This window comes from Epinephelus lanceolatus, chromosome 9 (genome assembly GCF_041903045.1).
Source record: "Epinephelus lanceolatus isolate andai-2023 chromosome 9, ASM4190304v1, whole genome shotgun sequence".
Taxonomy (NCBI): Eukaryota; Metazoa; Chordata; class Actinopteri; order Perciformes; family Serranidae; genus Epinephelus; species Epinephelus lanceolatus.
In genome coordinates, this window is record NC_135742.1 from 7,304,458 (window position 1) to 7,327,212 (window position 22,755).

Sequence of the window (22,755 nt, forward strand, 5' to 3'; positions counted from 1 at the left end):
ACAACAACATTCGCCACCCCGGAAATGTCGGAGAAGACTTTAAAGTGTTTATATTCTCACTGGGACTGATTATGAGAGCTGGTTTGGGTCGTAAAAAATATATAAAGTGCAGAAAAAGCGCTGTTTTATTACAATAACCGGTGTTGCCTTTAAGCGCTGCAGGAAATAAGAGCACTGAGAATCGAGTGCACAATAACAACAACGTGGAACATGTCTGAACAACTTCAACATGGGAAATTTGATTTGCAGCCAGACATTTAACCCATAAATCACAGGGATACAACGACGAAGCAGCAACAATGTACTGTCAAACAATTCAGGATACACTTCTGAACACAGACATTTGAACTCTGAAAATGTTTTACCAAAATGAAAAGTAGAAACACTTACTTGTATCTGAAGCTTTCCTCCACATCTGGTTTTCATATTCAGTGGATGAAGTTGCTCAGTTGTCATCGAGAAGGTTTAGTTGTCACGTTTAAATCTTTATGGCATGTTTGAGGAAACATTTAACATGGTACACACACACACTGAACAACAACAGAAGTAGCCCGTTACTTATTTTTAGATTGGCCAATTTACAGTGTTACACAGCCTACGTGTATTTTAGGCTTTAAAGTGAGTTGGGAAACTTTAAACATACTTTGTCACGATGCGATTTACTTGAATATATTTATCAGTTATACTTTTTAATTGTATTTCTGGATGGTGAAAGCAGAAATCATGGATACCATGTCAACAGCTGCTAAGACTGTGTATTAAGTTAAAAAAAAATCACAGCTTTTAATTCAGTTTTTGACTATTTCCCTTTTACAGTCTCCAAAAAGTTTAAAACCTAATTTGCTGGATGTGTTTTAGCCGCAGCTCCCACACAAAACAACTAAAACCACGTCTTCATCCTCAAAGTCTCTTAAATTTGATCTTCTGTCAGGTACGTGAAGGCAGCAGTAGCCTAGCTACACAGCCGGTTCTACAAATAGCGTCCAATCAGCAAGAAGAAGAATCTCCGTCCGGCCAATCCGCTTCGAGGGAGGGCGGGGCTAACGCTCCACAGCCAATCAACCCGAGGCCACACTCTGGACAAGCGTGCACGCGTGGCTGGGGGTTGTTTTCGGCTGTGCGCGCCACCGACACAGACGTATGCCAAAATCCCCAAACCCCACAGCGCGCATGCGTGACCGCATTGCAAACACGTGGGTAAGAAGAGCAAGTAAACAAACCCCCCGGAAATCAATACAGTTGATTGATGTTTAAATCACATGTTAACTGTGGTTAAATCACATGTATTTATCACAGGGTTAAAATATTGTTTAAAATATCATATTTTATAGAATAATTGTACAAGTTTTTTTTTTTTTTTAAATTAACTTAGACCTCATTTTATTTATCTACTTTAACTGTATTTATTCAAATACTGTATGAATAACAAAATATATTTTACACAAATACAAAGTGTTAATGTTCGTAGCTTTTTAAAAAAATAAAAATGCATTTAATTTGGATCTTTTCATGGCTTGTAGGCTACAAAGAGTGAATGAAATTAATTTATGAATCACACTGTCAGGAACAAGGACAGACTGCAGTGGACGTTATTAGCCAATACAACAGCGCCCCCTGAAGGACACTGTGGCATTAAGCGTCTACAGCACAGAATGAGTGAGATAACTCAGTCTGTTGAACATGAGGACTTGTCCATTTTTAAATGTATTATGTATTTGTGTTAAAATTAGTCTTCAGTATAGAAGTAAAGCAACAATACTCAGGTAGGCAGCCTGAACCGTTGATACAAGGCAGGATGGATCCATGACACCAAATTCTGACCCTACTATCTGAATGTGGCAGCAGAAATCCAGACTCATCAGACCAGGTAACATTTCTCCAATCTTCTATTGTCCAGTTTTGGTGAGCCTGTGTGAATTGTAGCCTCAGTTTCCTGTTGTTAGCTGACAGGAGTGGCACCTGGTGTGGTCTTCTGCTGCTGTAGCCCATCTGCTTCAAGGTTGGACAAGGTGCTGTTGCTTCAGAGATGGTCTTCTGCAGACCTTGGTTGGAACCAGTGCTTATTTGACTTCCTGTTGCCTTTCTATCATCTTGAACCAGTCTGGCCATTCTCCTCTGACCTCTGGCATCAACAAAGCATTTTGGCTCACTGGATATTTTCTCTTTTTGGGACCATCCTCTGCAAACCCTAGAGATGGTTGTGTGTGAAAATTCCAGTACATACTCAGACCATGCCACGTTCAAAGTCACTTAAATCACCTTTCGGTTTGAACGTCAGCAGGCTGTCTTCACCATGTCTACGTGCCTAAATGCACTGAGTTGCTGCCATGTGATTGGCTGATTAGCTATTTGCGGCAACAAGCGGTTCCTCACAGTATCTCAGCTGTTCCTAGGACTGCACTCTTTTGGACAGAGGCCTCAGATGTTGCACCTGGAATCTGCTGGAGCCACTCTCCCAGTTTGGGTGCTCCGATCACCACTGGCACCACTGTTGCCTTTCCTCCCCTCATCATACATATATCTACACCTTATACTGTATTGGGTAATTGTTCATCTGCTTGCCATTAACCCTTTAATATTAATAATGACTGTAACAAAGCTTTTAAATATTCTCTTATGTCACATATTTATTCTCAAGCTGTATCTTAATTACTTATAAGTTAAGGTGACTAAAAGTGGCAGCCATATATTCAGTTTTGGCTACAAAAAGCTGATAGCTGGTTTCCTTGCCACCACTTTTAGAAGTTAGTGTTGAGCCCTGAACATTACAGATTAATATAAAACTTTTTTGATCCTCGAAGTTTAGAGTGCAACTGCAAAATGAAAAGTGGCAGACAATAACAGCCACACGTCATACTTCTGGAGTAATGCACCATTTTTATTAAGAATTTTCACTCTTCTCATTGAACACAATTAAACCGTATGCTCCGATGCTCCAATAAACATTTATTTTGTAATAGTGTGTAATGAAAGACGCTGACTGCAGCTCAACAAGTAGTCTGCTGTTGGCTGAAATCTTACAAAGAGACTTCACAGAGGAGTTAATGAAGGTACAGTGTTTTTAATGAACGTCTATTTAAATGTCATGGCAGAGTTGCAAAAAACAAAAACAATAAACCAAACATTAAAAAACAGTTGTTTTTTTTCGAAGTGGCAGTCAGTCTTTAATAATAGCAAAGAAATGCTTCGTTCAAGTCAAATCCTTCACACGACAGCAAAGTAAAACTGACCGATCAATTCAAACGATGTCTATGGCAGGTCAAACAGGAACCTTTAAAATACAACCAAGGATCTTATTTTTTTTTTCTCTTTCAGAAATGTTAACTACACAATTAAAGGTTTATACTGATCAAAACATACAGAGTGAAGTAGTTCCACTGGAGACAACTCAAACAAGATTAGTGTCTGATAGAAACATAACATTCATTTTACAATAAAAATATCTGCACAAAAACATCCCCCAGAAAGAAAAAAAAGGGTAACGCAAAAAATATAAATGTTTGCTTTTCATCTTTTCAATACAGTCACAAATCACACAGCTGTGGCAACAAACCTCTTTAAAATTTACATAACTGAAAGATAAGGATACCCCCCCACGACCCCTCCCACCCTCAGACTTGATTGTGTTCATTTTTAAGAGCGTATACTGCGATTACAAACGGATTCCCGACTGAACAAAAGCTGCACATCAAATCTTGGATATCAAGACTATCAAAAAAGGCACAAACAGACAGGTTGCACAAAGAACTCAGCAGAAGCTTTTTTATACAACTAATCCCAGTAAGGTTTCCAGTGCCCTTGATGTTCTAACTAAACCCCCACCCCCCACCCCCCAAAAAGACTATCTACAGGAAAGTCAAGTCCCGGCAGGCACCTTGGATTACAAGTCCCATCCCAACTACTGTAGAAGCAAGTGCATTTAATAATCGTGTGACAGACTGGTGTATACAGCGAGTGTGAGGAGCACTGGGACAGACGAGTCTTTACCTCACGCTCAACGTCTGCTCAGGTGAAATTTTGAAAGTGCAAAAACGGTCATTTCTGCAATGGAGGTTTGGTCATTTTTTAAAGTATCATCAGATGAGTTAAATCTCCGTCAACAGAACCAACAAAACCAGTTTTTTTCTGGGTTTCGCTATGAGGGAACTCTGAACAAAAATGTAATTTTTTCACACATAAAATCTGTTTGATATTTTCTGGTATCACTTTATTTTTACAGGTCTTTTAAATCCCTTTATCATGATGAAAGTTTCCTGGAGAGAACTGTGTGACACGAAAATAGAGACAAAGTTTGAGATAGTTATTTCACTTGACTTAATTATTAATTTATTACTGGAAACTCATGTACGGCTGCCTAAAACGCACAAGAGTTCATGGTATCTAAGCTATTAACTGGAATTAACCACTGCTCTACGTTACACTATCTTAGCAATCAACTGGAATGAATTCATTGGAGGTGAAACCATTCAACATTAAGGATGGAAGAATTAGTTTGTTAATTTAATTGTCAAAAAATCTTACAAATGACTCATTGTTTAGTCATTTATTAAGGTAAAATTAAGCGGCAACACTCCAGGGCTGAAAAATGAAGCTGACGTGGAAGTGCCGAAAACTGCAGTTCCTTTAATGGCCACTTGGGGCTGTCTCCAGAAGCGAGTCTATCATGATATACGACCATGTTAAAATGCCAATGTTTACAGCCTGGTATAACAACAGCTTTGGTCTCTGTAGCTAATTTGCCCATTCATGACCACTGTACAGGGGGTGAATTTTTATATCACTCACCTGTTTAAATTTTCTAAAGTCTTAAAGTTACGCATAATTAAAGGTGGGCTGCTTGGAGTGACAGACCGTGCGCTGATCCTTGGCTTTTTAAATCAGATCCACCCCTCGCTTCTCCACAGCGACAGCCTCTCGCCCAAATATAGTCACTTCTGGCTCCAAAAAACCAAGATGGCAACAGCGGAAATGCTGAAGTCGAGGCTTCAGAACACAAGTCCACAAACCAATTGTAGACATCTCAATAGCTACATCCCTTATTTTTTACAGTCTGTGACTGTTCCAGCTTCTCAAAAATGTGAGAATATGTTGATATTATTTTTATTTTTTTTCAATTTCATATGATCGATAACGTGATATCTTTGGGTTTGGGTCTGTTGGTGGAATGAAAAAGGTCATCTGGGAAATTGTGATGGGTATTTTCACTATTTTCTGGCTTTTGTTTAGACCAAACAATTTATTAAAAAGGAAAATAACAGACACACTTAATGATGAAAATATATTGTTGCAGCTAAAGTGAATGCTGTTCAATTAGTACCAAATGACACAATTCTTTCCAGAAAACTTTCAAGAATATTACCAATTTACAGACCTGTAAAATAAAGAATAGGCCAGCTATTTTACCTTTATAGTACAGATTTATCCGAAGTTTAACTTCTCAACAGTGTCTGTGAATCTTGTTTTCGCTGACCTCTGAGCTGCAGTGACGAAGGAGTGCATTCCTGGGTCACACCATGACATCACTGGTGGGTGTCGTCTGACTGACCAATTATGGCTTGTTTCAGCAGAGCATCAGCTTCCTCTCTGAGCCCCTCTTCAGCGTCAGGCTAGCATTATTTATCCAGCTCAAAGAAAAAAACACACATTTAAACTGTGGTTCTTTGGCTCTGTCCACTGTGATTTACTTCAACCGGAGCAGTTCTGCCCTCGAGAGAAATGTTTACACAACTCAGACTTACTTTTTGACATGTATGAAAATGTAGAGTAAGAAAAGTTCACTCATCTTCTGTTAGAAACATTAAATCATGAGTTTACAGCTCGCTCAATACTTTTGTCACAGACCATATACATTGTAATCGTCACTGGAAAGAATTAAAAAATCAGCCGATGCAGCTTGATAGCTCTTAAGTTGTCTTATTTTATATTCAAATCTCTAATTTCTTACTTTAAGTGCCAGCAGAGAAAGATTCTTGGAGAATCCTTTCAGGTAGATTTTGACTTGAATCTACTTCGAGACGCTTTAGTGTCGTAAATAATACTTTGTTTCATTCATTAGGTCACTCACACATCACCAGACGAGCTTTACTTTTGAAACTGCAGTACTGTAACCCAACCAAAGGCTAGGCGTTACCATGAAACAGAATATATTTGAGGCCCACTTGTAAACAAACTGAAATGACAGCCATTAGACGCAGCAGTGCTACTCAAATGAAATGACACGGTTGGTTGATGAAGCCTCTGAAGCTTCTGGCTTGTTTGTTTTCCCCCCGAAGTTTACACATATATAATCTTTAAAGTCTCAATTCCCTTCACTCGAAATAAAATCTTCAAATTCAACAGTCTTTAATCAGCAGTTACTGACAAGAAGTAAAAATATGGTCTTGACTTCTGCTGCTTTTTCTTTTTTTTGTTGTAGTTGTACTGCAGTTGTCAGCTGGTACGTACACTGCCAACTGTTATCAGCATGAAAATGTGCAATTTAAAGCTTTTTTACAACGGACAAAATGTAAAACCTGATCTGTTAGGTTTGAGTATTGTTTCAACTATCATGTCTGGATCCCATTTCTCAGCCTGAGGAAACAACATGTTTTGTGGTTTCGGCGTGACTGGTATAAATACAGATATATGGTTATTCTCCTATTTGCAACCACAACAAGACGTCTTAGCATGCAAGATGGAGTTTGGCTAAGGAGACTGAAATCTGTAAATGGAAATAAAATGAAAACAGACGAAGAAAACGCGGAAGCAAAAGAAACAGGACAAAAAGCACCATGTGATGGGGAAGTGTGATATACCACAAAAAGGTAGAACAGAAAGAGCCTGGGCGCTCTCCCGGCGGATCTGCCCGGCTTGTGTGGCACTTAACATCGTCGTCTTTGTATACAGAGCTTATAACAGTCATGCAAAGGGCACAGTATTATTCTAACAAGGCGAGAGAGAGATTAACAGAGACTGAAGAAGTAGAAAGAAAAACACGAAACAGGAAGAAAAAGGAGGCACGACAACAGACGGAAAACAGGTTCTGTGTGAATTCTTGTCCTGACGCAGTAAATTTCCTCCCACATGAAAGATATCATACTGTACGTACAGACTTGTGTGAAATAAACAGACTTTTCCTTTAGGTTTCTCATGGCTAAGGCAGATATCGATGGTGAAATGTTTCAATGCACTTGTAATTTGGTGCATTTACACAAAACCTGACATTTTACTGAAGCCGATGGGAAATGAAAACGGGAATTTGTGTGTGTTTAACAAAAAGAAAAAAGGTTATAAATTCATTAGATTAACCTTCTATCATCACTCTTGCCATTAACATATCTTAAGACTCTTTGGGCTATATATACACACACACACACACATATATATATATATATATATATATATATATATATATATATATATATATATATATATATATATATATATATACACATACACACACACACACACACACATACATATATATATATATATATATATATATATATATATATATATATATATATATATATATTTGCATTTGGGCCTTCTGTGTGTGTGTGTGTGTGTGTGTGTGTGTTAAGGATTAAAATCGGTCTTTGTTAAAATATAGATCCTCAACACCAAGTGATGGCTTTTGGCCCACAAAGTCTGTGGCTGATTATGTGATTTCATTGCATAAATCAGTTGATTTAATTCAGGTTTTTCTTTCTTTAAAGAGAGAAAAAGATAAAGATAGAGATCAAGGTATTCCTTGTAACAGTGCGACAAAGGTTAGAAAATTCAAAAGACCCCTTTTTTCATGATGGATGATTCTTATAAGTAATCTACCGTTGCTTGTTTGTGCAATGTAGGCAGAGTTGTAACCACCCCCCCCCCCCCAAAAAAAAAAAAGACTACAACAGCTAGTCTATCACTGTCATTCAACTGGACATAAAAGGTCTTGAATAGGAATAGCCAGAGCCAAACGCCTTTGAGACACACAAAAAAATTGTTTATCTTGGCTTAAAACACAAAATCAACCCCTCCCCCCCAGACTGTAAGCTGTGATGCTGAACCCCCCCCCCTCCTCTCCTCACCTCTCACCTCCGAGAGAGGGAGAAGAGATTAAAGAAAGAGAGACAAGAGAATGATTGATTGATTGATTCCTGACGCCATTCCTGAGCAAAGTGGACTTGACGAGTGAGACCCAAGGAATCCAGGTGATGTGGACAACAGGAGAGGAAAATTAAAAAAAAACAAAAATATATATATCACAGCAACAGTGTGGAGGCGAGGAGGAGCAGTGGCAACGCAGAAGCCGGTCCACAGAATCATCTGGAGGGAGAAGAAACAGTGACCGTTTGATGAGCTCTCATGTTTTTTGTTCTTCCTCTTTATTTTACAATTAATATCCAGTTAAAGGAACAGTGTGTAAAAATGAGGAGGGACATAGTGGATTGCAGATTCCAACCATTCCTTGTGCTCATTGTTCTGGAGGTTTATAGTGGGAACCGAATTACCCACAGAGGTCTATTCCTTTCCAAAACAAACAGACCCGTTTTTTTAAAACCAGTAGAAACACTGAATAAAACACTTCGAAGTTACAAATCCGTTTTCTGACACTGCTCGTTGTGGCAGGACTTCTAACTACAGTGGCCGATGCGAAAAGGCAAATGACCCAATGTAGAGCTAGAGTTTGGTTTGTCCATTCTGGGCCACTGTTAAAACATGGCAGTGCAACATGGCGGTCTCCATATGGAAATATAAGTGGCTCATTCTAAGGTAACAAAAACAAAGATTTTTTCCAGGTGAGTACACACTAAAGAAAACATACTTATTATATTAAACTCCATTTCTGCCAATATATCCCCCTAAATCCTACACACTGGACCTTTAGGTAATTCTCACACGTTCACTTACAGAAAATAGAGTTAGGGTCTAACAGATTCAATAACAAACTATGATGAGATTTACTGGACGAATTACATTTTCTTTGCATTAAATGGCTTAATATTACTGAGTATAAAATACTTGAGATGTATGTTGTATTTAGAATATTCTTACTGCTTTAGCTTGCCGTCAGACAGCCCTCTCTGACGGGGAACTGAAGCCGTTATCTGTGCTCTCAAAGCCACCAGACTCCATTGACAGAAACAGTAATTTTAACGCATGGAACACAAGCAGTGCTTCGATTGGTTAGTTAAGCCCAGTTCAGACCAAAGATTCAGAATGAGATGAAACCATTATAGAAAGTTGCAGTAGTGTGAACTGGCCGCTCTGAGCTCGACTCAAGCCGGCTGATAGTGTCACCTGCAGCTCAGCTGATCAAATCGCCGGCGGCTGGTTTTAGAATGTAAAGCACGTCACCGGTTTCTACAGCTGATCAGCTTGTAGTGAAGTCCACTGGTCAAGTCAAAGTGACCGCAGATGGCGTGTTTGCTTGCTGCGGCAGGTGCTCCGTCCCTGCCGAGCACATCTACAAATGCAACTGTAGCCAGTATCTCACTATCACGATCCTCGTTCATATTTTAAGAAGCTACAAATTATATTCAGCCACAAAATATGCCTCAAAAGCTGCAAACAGAGTGGATGTACAGAGTGTTGTTGCAGCATCTCATCTAGTTGCATTGGTGTGAACCAGCAGGTTTTTAGAACGTTGCAGAACGGTGCATTGCAAGCATGTTTTAACTTATGTGTCATTGTGTGACCCTGGTAAATCTGAACTATCCCTTTAAAACACCAACGTCACACAATAACACAAAATAACTAACTGACCGGGCAGCAGTAGACCGGCAGCTCTCGTGTTCTGCGAAGTAAAAGTTTGGTGTTTGGAGTTTGGTAGCTTTGAAGAGAGCGATATAACAGCTTCAGTTCAGTTCCCCATGGAAAGGGCAGTATGACAGCAAGGTGAAGCAGTAATATATTCTAAATACAGCACACACTTAAACCGATACTGATCTTTTTTTTTTTTTTTTTGGTAGTTAAAATTTCTGCTGACCCCTGTCCATATCAGTACATTGCATAGCTTCCATGGTGATACTCCAGCCTGCTTCTCCAAACTAGGGGTGTACAAATTGACATCTTCTGTATGTAATACACCGACTATGGATAAGTGCCTCACGCAACCCCATTTCTGAAGACCCAAAATATCCCTTTAATGTCACCACTATTGTAAACTACATTGTTTGAGTGACAGGTGACCACCACCGAGAGATGAGAGCAGCGCAGAGATACCACAGCAAATTTTCAAATGAGTAATTGACACTTAAAACATTCAGTTACAAATGTTTATGCAAGAACTTCCCATTAATTTTATAAAGCATCACAAGTATTGCATTTATGTGATAAATTTTAGAAGAAATGTGTTACGTCAAGACTTAGGTGACATCAGAGACAATGTTACTACTGCTGCCAGCTGTTAATGATAAAGTTAAAGAAACATTAACAGAAGTTAAAGAATCTGAAATGAGGAATTAAGATGTGAGAATACATTTCAAAGCTGCTCAAACGAACTGCAGAGAGCAGCTTTGTGCTTGCTGCTGCTCTAATTTAGGGGATGTCACACTCCTGTCCCCTTTCAGTGGACTCATGTTATGCATTGAAAAACTGCAGAGAGGAAACACAGTAATTACATGTGCTGATACAAAGCGGATAATGGGCTATAAAACGTTGCACTGATAGTTATTATCACAACAAGAGGCCTGACAGGGAGCAGCTGGTGGTGAGCGGAGATCAGGAGGCAAGAGACACAGCATCTGAGCAGTGTCGTTGAGTGGGAATGATAACATCTCCTATTTGACCTTTTGGGATAATATAATATCCTTTTAGTATTGATTGTTTAATGCCTGTACCTACAGTGTTTCAAACATTGAAAGGCACCAGTATGGTGATATCTTGTGTTTAGCATCAACAAAAATAATTTTTTTCTCACCATTATTACGTCATAGTCAGAGTTAAAAACCAACACTAAGACTAACACGAGACACAAAGCTCTTGACTTTAAGAGAGACTAAAGCATTTCATGTAGAATCTGTATTTGCATATGAAGTTGCAGCTCCTTAAACAGACTAGTAGGGCTGCACTTATGCGATGTGTTTCCATCCACCTCTATTCATGCACAGTTTCAATTTGTGCATTAAAAAACAAACATGAGTGGCAACACCAAAAATTTGTAAAGATCTCAAAATATCAAAAAAAGTTTTTACTTTCCAGAGAGGTGGAAATGTTTGTGTATTAATAAAATGTAAATGGGACTAAGTGCGATGGCAACAGATTTTGCAAATAAATGATGATGTACCGTCATTGCATTGACCGCTGTAGCTGGATGGCTTTTGACATGCTAATGTACGGACAAAGGGCTGTTAGCCGAACTCTTCCAAGAGCACATAACTATAATAGTTGTTCAAAACTCTGTACTTTCATAGTCCAATGTGCTCTCTGTTATTATACATCCATTGTTTTCCTTCGAGGTTTGACTGGCGCTCTTTTAACTACATCATCTCGTTGTGCCCTGTTATTCTGCAGTGGCACCTGACAGGAGAAACAGCGCCACCTACTGCCTGTCTCCACTGCCTGGGAAACCCAACATAATGTAAACTGTGACACACTACATCCCTCACATAAAGAACTACTCTGCTACTTGAACATTTCTGGTAATAGTGCAGATAAGATACAAGAGTTCTAGTACCAACATGAAAACTATATTTTGTTTCCAAGACCTTACTTTGAGGATTATATTAGAAAGTGTTAAGAAAAATGCCACACAAGAACTTTGTCTAAATAAAATGCAGTCTAAAGATGGCAGAGTCTCTGGTAGTGGGTACTGTCTGATTAAAGGATAAGTACCCAACATTATGAATCTAATCAGAATATTAGGTGCCAGCTTTAAGTACTTTGTTTTTAACATCTTGTGCTACGGACATATTTTGGTTGGTACCATAAAAAAAGTACTAAGGTTCAATCGACCGAATGAATCTACGCTGATATAGAATATATTTTTGCGCAATTCTCCATATCAAGGACACTCATGTGTTTAACATTTAAGTGCCATAAAACTTAATATTTTCATCTGTTTTCAGATCAAATTTCTATTGATTATAGTCTCTTAAAGATGTCAAAAGGAAGCATGGGGTTAGATTACTGTTTGGGTATGTTAATCTCAAAGTTTGATGCCAGGCTGCCGCCAGAAAAAATATCTAAGTATAAGCACAAGCAAATGTAGGACTTTTTCCAAGTTCTGACCGCAATAAAAGTTAAATTATACTTGGTGGTGTACCTTTAAAGTACCCGTTCAGATAGATAGTTTTAAAAGTGGTTTTATCCTCCTGAAGAATCTCTACTTCAAACTCTACAAAAGCAAAATTTAAACCTATATTATAGTGTTCTATGAGAGGTCTTTGCTTCAGCTCTTGAGTGGCGTGTTGTTAAATTTAACCCAAATGAATCAGTCGCTTTTTTAAGCTGTAACACTCACTCGCAGTTTTAGTGTTTGAAGTAGTTTTCATGATGGACTCTCAGCTCTGCTGCAGTTTCAGAGCAGAGACGAGGATCATCCTTGAAAAGTTGGTTGTTTCAAGACTTCAGTGCAGCTAACTAATATTGTTCTGCACCTGCAGCTTTAAACACTGTCCCTCTCTAAAGTTTATCTAGCCTGGACTGCAAGCGATGTGGACATACCTGTGTGAGATGTTAGGACCTAAAACCAGGCTGGAAACGTGCAGTTTCTTCAAAGATGAGCTCCTTCAGTGTCTCTTTGGGTAGGTCATCCAGCTCCATGTCAAACTTGAACGGGGCCTCAGCGACAGGCTGCACAGGGAAGCAGAGACGATGCTGGCGTTAATGTACAACCAAGACTTTTGCTGATGATCCCACTCAGTATTTAACAACAGAGCAGCTGAATCTAATACACCAGCAGGTTTAAAAGCGTTCACCATCATTCGGTTATTTAGACATAATGTGCTGGTTTAAGATTTTAAGAATAGAGGAACAAAACAGATGCCAAAAAACTCTGTGCAAGATGTTTTGATTAAAAGATTACATAGCCTCATCCTAAACAGGCCCATAAAACACAAGCTGACATCTAACAGCCCAAGACAACGGTCTCACCTCATCTGTGGGGTCATAATACTGCTCCAGGTAAGGGTGTGCCAGGGCCTCCTCCACCTCGATCCTCTTGTGAGGGTTAAAGGTCAACATCTTGTCCAACAGGTCCAAAGCTGAAGCAAAAAGAGAACATTCAACCTGATTCTGAAACAACAATGAGCGTGCATACCCACTAGAGGGCACCATCACACCCTACATGCTGCAACAATGCATCACTGACTCCGGAAATTCAGTGCTGTCAAGGATGAATTTGTTGAGTAGCTGCAAGGTAAAAAAAAAAAAAATTGTACCCTGAAATCACAATCAAACTGTACACCCAATCTACTCATCCAGCATCCCAATTGTTTAGCAGAGGAAACTCTCCCTTGTCTGCAGCACAACCTCTCAGAGATTCATAATATTGTAGAATTGCCATGATCAGTGGGAAATGTGTTTGTCGATGAAGAGTTTGTCTTGGCTCTGACCTTTGGGATCAGCGTTTGGGAACAGGCGGTTCCATGGCACTTTGCAGCGCAGAGGCAGCGACAAAAGATAGTTCCTGGCCTTAATGTTTATGATGCAGTTGAGATCCTCCTGAGAGGGAGAACCCAGGATCCCTAAAGAGAAGATTAAAGAGAAGAATTATTTTCTGATGCTGTTAAAGACAGTTTGGAACTCTAAATGAAACACACCGTCTACTGATTTACTCAGTCCTTGCTCTTAATTTTTAAGTAAGTAACAGTCTGAAGCCACAACAAAATGACAGATGGGGGAAGCAATATGTGGTCTAGCACCAAGACACAAAAAGCACAACTTTTATAAATGAATATTAACAGCTACAGTATCTATGGACAGGCACCAGGAAGCTGTTGCCACTGACGGAGTGTGAAAGTTTAGTTCAAGTCTAAAATTGTCAAATCTTTTTATGAATCTATTTTGCAACAGATTCACATTTGCTTCAACTCAAAGGCAAACATGAAGTTACTGACACTGTGATATAGTTAGTGTAAATCTACGTAATCAAGAGGAAAAAGATGGGCACAATATGCATGATATACTTTTTTTCCATATTAAAATTAGCTGATTTTTTCTGTCAACTATGCAAACACAGTTATTCCAGGAGGAAATCATCTTAACAGCTTCCACTCCAGCAAACATGGTTTACACTCAACTAATAATAGTAATTTGGAACACAGGTATTATTGAGTATACTGTTTAAACATGGAAACTTTTTGACAAAATTGAAAAGTTTTTTGGAAAAGCTGAAGTGCCATCTCATCTGTTTGCCTCTTTCACAGCCATTGTTATTATAGCCACATGCATTCTGCAGAGACCCGCAATACTCTGCCTGATTGGCTGGGACTCGTCCTCTGGGTAAAAACAATAACGCTGCCAGAGTGCGCTCGGTAGACAATGGCAAGCCCGCTAGCTAAGAAAGCTCAAGTAAAAGTTTGGGCATTTCAGCTCTTGTGGACAGAGGAGCAGGCTTTTGTGTGTCAGAAGGACTTTAGGTCTTAAAAATGTCCTTTGCCAAACATCATGTGTGTCAAACAACATTTAAAGACCATCCACGAGAAAACTTTAAGGACGACCTTTTAAATGTGCTTTGTCCAGCTATGTTTTAAAGACACCACAGTATTTAGCATTGCGCTTGACGCGCAGAGCATGGATGTGAATGAAACATTACTTTTAGCAGTCATGGCAAGATACTGTGATTTGACTGTGAGGGAGGAGCTCTGCTGCTGAACAGCAATGCCTCAAACAACAAAAGGTGAAGACATAGCAGTTTGTATGGAGCATTTTGAGGACAGAGGGATTGATGTTGTAGTGATTAACGTGAAAATTTTAAAATGGTGCTTCGTATCAAAAAGGTTGCTGAGCCCTGCTCTAAACTCTTCTGTTAAACTTTTTGAAACCATCTTCTTGTGGACAAAACCTGTACCTTAATAAAAAAGTTTACACAGTTCATTTCAGTTTTATAGTCTGATCATTTAAGTTCAAGTCTTTGAGCAGTCTCTGAGTGTTTAAAAGACAATACTAAAGCACCAAATCAGTCCCAAAAACACTGCACATCAAAAGAAATATTACCCAAAATGTGGTTAAGCTGATCCAAGTAGTGCTTCCCAGGAAAAATGGGCCTGTTGGACAACATCTCAGCCAGGATGCAACCAACTGACCAAATGTCTATGGACTTGGTATAGCCCTGAAAGTGAGGGGCACAAAGACACAGTCATGATTACAGTACATTTACAGACAATATGATAACAATTACAACTGGTTGACTATGTCATACACGGTATTATCACAGCATGAATGCAAACAGAAGTAAGTCAAGTCTAGTTGGGCCCATTCTCGGAACCCATCGGCTGTATTCGGCGTCTGACTTCCGGCAGACGGCGATACAGCCTCTGGGGGCAGACCCCTGATTTTTTTGGCATTCCAGTTTGAGGAGGCGAATTTCCGTTTCTGACTTCCCTTTATATTTAAGTAAATATGATGAACCATTGCAATGGATTCAGAGTTTGCAGTGACGCCAATTATGTTCCGCCTCGTTAGTTCACCGCACGGAGCATTTAACCTGGCAACAACTGCAGCCGGCTCAAACGCGATTGATCAATATCACGCAGACTACAAACAGCCTAAGAATAAGAATAAGAATAAATAGCCTAAGAATACAGGACCTTCATTATGGCAGTGTTAGTGCCTCATTCTTCTTTTTTCTTAAAAAAGTATTAGATTATCTGCAGGAGTCAAAAAGCAAAATTTAAGATTTAGGGTAGAATACAAAAACCTAAGAGAGCTCTACTGCAACCTAAAATCAAACTAAAAACACAACTACTGTAGGGTAAAAAAAAAAACCCAACATACTGCATCAGCATAGTCAAAATGATTTCCTATCATATTTAATATATTAAAAAAATGCAGGACTATGATATCAAACAAAGGTTTTAACCAAAAGTATCCCGGCCATATGTTAAAAAAACCAGCAGCTGAAATACACGGGGCATGGGCGTGGGGAAACACACCTGCCACAGCATGTCCACAGCAGAGCGTGTCCATTATAATCAACTGAAACTGCTACACTGACCACCTATGCCGTGCTTCTGAACGCTATTTGCACATATATTTTCTTTTTTTTTTCCTCTGCGCACAGCTACGTGGCCCTCCAACAGGTAAAACTAAAAAAACAGAGTGAAAAACAAGTAAAATCTGTTTAAAATATGTATGAGATTAATACCTCATTATATCAGAGGCAATGTGATGCAGCAGAGCAATATTATGTTTTTACATTTCACATTAAAATCAAATCAATGCATCCTGTTGTTAAAACAATCCAGTTAATTAATTCAGTACCAGACCATGTAGCCTACACTTCCAAACTCCCTGCATAACCAACTACATTATCACTTGGCAAAACTCTGCACATGCTACAAAGACAAAGTCAGTGTAGCAAGTAAAAAAAACCCTCTCTGCCATGCTCATGTGACACATCACCTCAATGCCCCATGTATTCCAGCTTTAACATGGCAAAACAAAGAAACAACAACAACAACAACAACAACAAAAACATGTCAGCATTTCTACAGCAGGCGAGGAAACTCACCTTGGAGTTAAGCATGATCTCAGGTGCTCGGTACCAACGAGTGGCTACATACTCTGTTAGGAAACCAGTGTGATCGTGGTCAGGGTCAGCCACACGAGCCAAACCAAAATCACAGATCTGCAGAGAGATGAGTGACAATACAATTAATGACTGTAACATGAGAGGATACGAGACCTTAATATGATGGAGGTCATTTCATTGACGACTTAAAGCCCTTTACAGGTTGGAAATGCCATTCAGAGCCTTTATAGGAATGGTTTGCATGGTTGTTTTGCACTTGTCAGAGGAATATATTTTGCTAATATTGATCTTTATTGTGGTTTAAATTTTCAGTGTTTCTCTGCCAACATTTAGACAACCATGGAAGACTACATTTTAACCTATAAACAATTAAATTTAGGCTTAAGAGGCCGAATGCTGCAAGGTTTGGCAAGAACATCAACCAATCTCAAATATGAAAATATGGATCATCAGTGACTGAAAATAAGCCAAATGTAATTCCTCTTTGAGACACTACCTTGAGATCACAGGTGGTGTTGAGCAGAAGGTTGGAGGGCTTCAGGTCGCGGTGCAAGACGTTGGCAGAGTGGATGTACTTCAGCCCTCGTAGGATCTGGTAGAGAAAGTAGCAGATGTGGTCGTTGCTCAGGTGTTGAGTCTTCAGGAGCTTGTACAGGTCTGTCTCCATGAGATCCTGGACAATATATCTGCACAGCGCCAGGTTAAAGAACTTCTGCTTTAAAACAGTGGAAAACACACTCCTTGTAAAAGCGATAAAATTACATTACTTTGTCCTGTTCATACAATTCACAATTTTTCCCCATCTGAGGCCACATAGGTATGTCCCACAAAATAAGACCTCTGGGTCTCCAACAGGGCTGGGTGACAAACCAGCTTAATTTCAGTCATATCAGAATGTTTGATAAATTCATTCCTTTATACTGGCTGCCATTCAACAACGTTTCAATCCATGACTTGTTTACTTTTACTGCCCAGCTCTTGGATCCAAACTACATTTAGGTTTTACTGCCACACTCAAACTGGACTTTGTTAGCATTTCAAACAAAATAAAATAAACCTTGCATGATTTAGCTCAGACAATTATCCTAATCTTTTTGTTCCTGCAGGCTGGCAGTGCCATGAAAAGACAGCCAAACTTTGTTAGTGTTTTGGGCAACCTCTAAACTCAGTCAAATCTCAGTACCTGAGGTGTTATGGTGGTTAAAGCTGGGGTAGGCAAGGGGTTTTTTTGGAGCGCTATTTGGGGAAAAAAAAAATCAGAATCATTTCAGTATATTTCAATTAAAGTATTCTGAGAGAAAACTACACTCCTGCACCTCCTCTTGGCTCCATGACAGGACACTCTGGCTAATCACAGGTCATTGCAGAGAGAGGGCGTTCCTACTGGCTGTTCCACAAATGCAGATATGCGTGCCATCCCTTCTGTTAAAGCCTCATGTAATGACAAAAAATCCTGCAAAGACAGTTGCTATTCCAGCATTGGCAACAACTGCTTCAACTGCAAAGCAACCCAAAAACAGAAGATGGACTTATCAAAAAAAGACAAAAAAAAGGCAATAAAATGTGTCAATATCGGCAAAGCATTTTAGAGATGGAGAGATAATGTTGCTCACAGTTTAGCCTTTTGCTAACTGCAGCAGCTTCACGTTCATGTTTATGTAGCCAGTGTTAGATAGAGCCACAAATCATAGTTTGTCATCTAAAAAGGGCTTTGCAGGCCCACAAGTTTGCAAAGAAAACAGGACGATAATTCTTATGAAATCGCTGCTATATAACGTCATCATGATCACTATCGCAACTGGGATGACTGAAACAAATGAATAGCACTCGTACAGGTTTCTGCATGAACTGTGGGCACGTGCCCATGCTCATTGATGGGACGGGATGGGTTTTTTTTTTAGCCTTTTCCAGAAAAATGCCATCGCAAGATTTAAATGAGCTGGTGCTCTTGTAGCTACAATGTACTGAGACCATGTTTGGCCTTCCCTAAATAACCAGGTGACAGAAAGCTCATCTCTGTGTAGGAGAGATATTTTATCTTGAAGGGTTTATTGTTTTGTTTCTGATCTGGCAAGCAGGAAGCAGTGAGCTGAGTAGCTGCAGGCTTCGGCAACAGCCATTTCTTTTAACTGAGGCAGAGTGTAAAACTACACACACTGCGTTATGAAACTGACAGTAACTATCCACTCTACCAGTTTGCTACTGTTGCTGCTGGGCTACAGTGAAGAGCGTCTCTGCCAAATATATGGTGACAGGTGGTTATTATGTAATAAAACACAACGAAACCCTCTACTCAACTACAACTGCTGGAGTGTAAGACCAACTTCACTGGTAACACAAAAAGTAATTTTAAATGTTGGAAGTATATTAGAATCAATGCACAAATATGTGTAGAAATACAAATACTTGGGAACATGCTATAAACAACCTCAAAATGGCAAGAAAAGACTATTAATGCCATTATGGACTAACCTGAAGATGAAAAATTAAACTGCAGACACAAGGAAATACTTTCTTTTGTGCACCAGACTGTCGTGATGAAGAAGGAGCTGAGTCAGAAGGCAAAGCTTTAGATTTATCAGTCAATCTACACTCCAACCCTCACCTATGGTCATGTGCTTGGGGTAGCGAACAAATGAATGAATGAAATCGCAGATCCAAGCAGACGAAATTAGTTTCTTCCACAAGGCGGCTGGGCTCAGCCTTAGAGAAAGAGTGAGCAGCTCAGACATCCAGAGGGAGCTCAGAGTAGAGCCGCTGCTCCTTCGCAATGAAAGAAGCCAGTTGAGGTGGTTCAGGCGCAGGCACGTCCAACTGGTAGGAGGCCCTTGGGCAGACCCAGAACATGCTAGAGGGATTATGTATCTTATCTGGCCTGGAAACGCCTTGAAATCCTCCTGGAGGAGCTGTAAAGCATTACTGTGGGGAGAGGGATGTCTGGAGTACTTGGGGCAGCAAGCTGAGCAAACAACATGGCCCCAGATACATGGATGAAAATGGATGAATGGATGGATATAATTTTTCACTGCACCATTTGGTGTATTCACACTTTTTTGACGGCCCTTCTGCTGCGGTTAACTTCGCCCAAAAGCAATTTGACATCAACCACTGCAGCATTATCTGTTTTATGACAGTTTAAATATGTGTTATAATGTAATTTGAGCTGACTTGCCCTTTAATTTTCTCAAGAACTGAACAGTACAATTATTGTGAATTTCACACGGTCAGTCGGGGTCAGATCACATTAAAATTCTCAGCAAACCTCTGAAAGAAAACATTCATTTAATTTAAGAGACTTTAAAAATGAGGACATACAATATCATTTGAGCTGAATTCTCTGTATAGTAATGTTCAGTAAAAATACTTCAAATTTTATACATTCATAGAAGCATTTTGTACAGCTTCTCAGCAAGCCTTACATGGAAACATGTTTATCATATGAGGACTTCTTCGCTGACGTTAATATATGATGTGTTTTTGGCCACTCTAAATAGCACAAATAGACACGCCTCAAAATTAAAACAGTGGCTGGCTTGACTGGGTGCTGTTTTATTTGTTATTCTACTGTGTGCATGAGAAACCTAGGGGTGTCTGAGTGCTCTCATCTGAGACTATGAGGGCTGGCAGCCCTGAACAACATATTTTCTGTACTGAGTTACATGCACCGATGCATGTAGACTTGAGAACTAGGTGCACAGCTCAAATTTTGCATGCACTACCTTACATATGCATGTGGTATCTTGAGGCTTGCACATAAAATACATTGGAACACATCTAAATCAATCAAGGGAAGTGTACATAAAAGGATACACGTCCTTCATCTGATCAATCGTTGGTGTGCGGATGATGTCGTTGATGCTGATGATGTTCTCATGTTTGAAGCGGAGAAGGATTTTGATCTCTCTCAGGGTGCGTTGGCAGTACGTCTGGTGCTCAAAAGGGCTGATCTTCTTAATGGCCACACGGATCTTGTTGTCCCGGTCATAGGCAGAGCTGGATGATCAAAAAAACAAAGACAAAAGCAATCAATCAGACATGAATGTTGAAGGAGCAAAATACTTAAAAAACATTAAAACACTGTCAGTACAGCATTATCAAAACTAAATTTTTCCCCATTCAATCTAGTGTCGCCTCCTCTGAACCAGGAACAGTGATACTTAAGTTTTAAATTCCTGTTTTGTGTATTTTTACTCATCTGCACAGCTGAAGCCTGTCTCACTAATACCCACAATCCTTGCTCCAGATATCTCTTCAATAGGTGCCAATAATGCCAGTTTCCATGTGGTTCGGGTACTACTCCAAGCTGCATCGTGAGCAAATGTGCTAACTGCTTTAAGTCAAGTCCATAAAACAAAGAAAGGTGCACCAAAAGTTGCTAAGTTTCATGACATTTTGGAGCTTCTCTGATTTATACAAACTGCAATAAGCACTCGTGGCAGTTCCTTCTTTCACTATGACCCTTTGTAATATGTTTAAATGATCCACTGAACTGAAAAGACCAGAAAAAATAAATAATATCTTCCTGTGCAGACAAAGTTTTACTGAGCAGCAGCAGTCGGGCGGCTTCCTGTGGTTTTCCAGTGGAAAGCTTTTAATGTGAAGTAGCAACGGCAGGAAATGTTCGGGTTGCATTAGCAGTATCTTAACACTACAAATAAACCTCTGATACAGTGTGGAGCAGAAAAGAATAAGGCTACCGCACTATCTGTTAGAAGAGAAATAAAAGTAGGAATGTAGCAGTCAAACAAAACTCCCATCCGTAAAATCTTATTCTACGGAAGAGCTAGTCAAGTACTGATAACTGAAAATTTAGCACACAAATTCATGACACACAGCTCAGTTAAGTTTAGAGATCATCCCTGCTTGATCCAGTTACCAAGCATGTCCACAATATTGCAGATCAGCTGAGAGGATGCAGTGAAATAACTTTGGATCAAGACGTGCCACTGCTCAACACACCATAGTGCATCTAAAGTGTGTTGCACTGTGTCAGAGGGAAAGAGACAAAGGAGCTTGATCAAGATAAGCTCACCTCACTCTGGTTTCCCACACCTTTTATGAGTCCATGTGCAAAGTATGACGCAACGTAAAACTGTAGTTGTGACAATGGATCATACTTTGTTTGGACTGGAGCTTAAGAGGTAACATTTGAAAATAATGTGTTTATAAATGTGACTATTTTAAATGTATGCTCAAACAAAAAGACAGAGAAGTATCTGGTAAATCTATATCAACTGCAGATATTCTTTATCAATATCACTCTCAGTAATGCCAGTGACAATTCATCTGGTTGATTGAATATGAATGTTAGCAGGCAGCTCATCTCCAATTTGCGATATTGGCATCTGTAATCACATACAGGATATAAAGTATGTTTGCATGCATGGGATGCCTGAGTCGGGTGGATCTCACACTAAAGCCAGACCGGCAGAAGGGGCAATAAGTTAATGCACAGAGCTGAGGAGGTATGTGCCTTACACTCCACAACAGATAGCAGGAGTCAGATTTTGCTTGTCATGTGACCAGAATGATGCAAACAACGCACCAAGCATTGTAGTGCCATACAATGTCTATGGAAAGCTGCGGCGGCTGCTCCAAGCTGCGGCCTTTTGATTCTGCAGTGAGACGCGGCCAAACTAAAAGTTGGGATAGTTAATTTTGAGCTGCAAATTTCTGCCAGAGAATACCCATTTCCAATTCCTCCGTCCACATAAAAATGTAATTGTTGCGGTGAGCTGCTGCTTGGTGTGTTTATGGCGTAAGGAAAGCTGACCTAAAAGGCAATGGCGTTTTATAAATATTTCAGATTTAAACATCAATACTAATAGGGAACCTCACAATGTTAACAAGGGAAAAGGAACTGGTTAAATTGCAAGAAGTTGGAGGTGAGTAGCTCTTCATCTAATAGTTCAATGTGGCTGCTTCTTGTTCCTTTACTTGCTGCATGTTTCAAACTGATCCACTGCCCAAAAAAAATGCTAGAAATGGCCACTGTCTTATTTTGCAGATGCATTTTTTGATAAACGATGGCAGTAGTGCTAACGTTAGTGACAAACACACCGCATTTTATGAGTACTACATAGTAAAAG

At 39.6% G+C, this 22,755-nt stretch overlaps 1 protein-coding gene across 1 annotated transcript in view; it reads right to left on the bottom strand.

Moving 5' to 3' along the window:
* Positions 1-3,045: 3,045 nt before the first annotated feature.
* Positions 3,046-22,755, bottom strand: part of mapk1 (mitogen-activated protein kinase 1) — a 39,276-nt gene continuing 19,566 nt past the window's right edge. Inside the window, exons 2-9 of the mRNA XM_033620522.2 lie at positions 20,477-20,659; positions 17,163-17,352; positions 16,646-16,762; positions 15,130-15,244; positions 13,527-13,658; positions 13,066-13,175; positions 12,637-12,765; positions 3,046-8,295 (exon numbers count right to left, since the gene is read on the bottom strand). Coding sequence (XP_033476413.1) covers positions 12,649-12,765; positions 13,066-13,175; positions 13,527-13,658; positions 15,130-15,244; positions 16,646-16,762; positions 17,163-17,352; positions 20,477-20,659 — 964 coding nt within the window. The 3' untranslated portion in view covers positions 3,046-8,295; positions 12,637-12,648. The remainder of the gene's footprint in view (positions 8,296-12,636; positions 12,766-13,065; positions 13,176-13,526; positions 13,659-15,129; positions 15,245-16,645; positions 16,763-17,162; positions 17,353-20,476; positions 20,660-22,755) is intronic.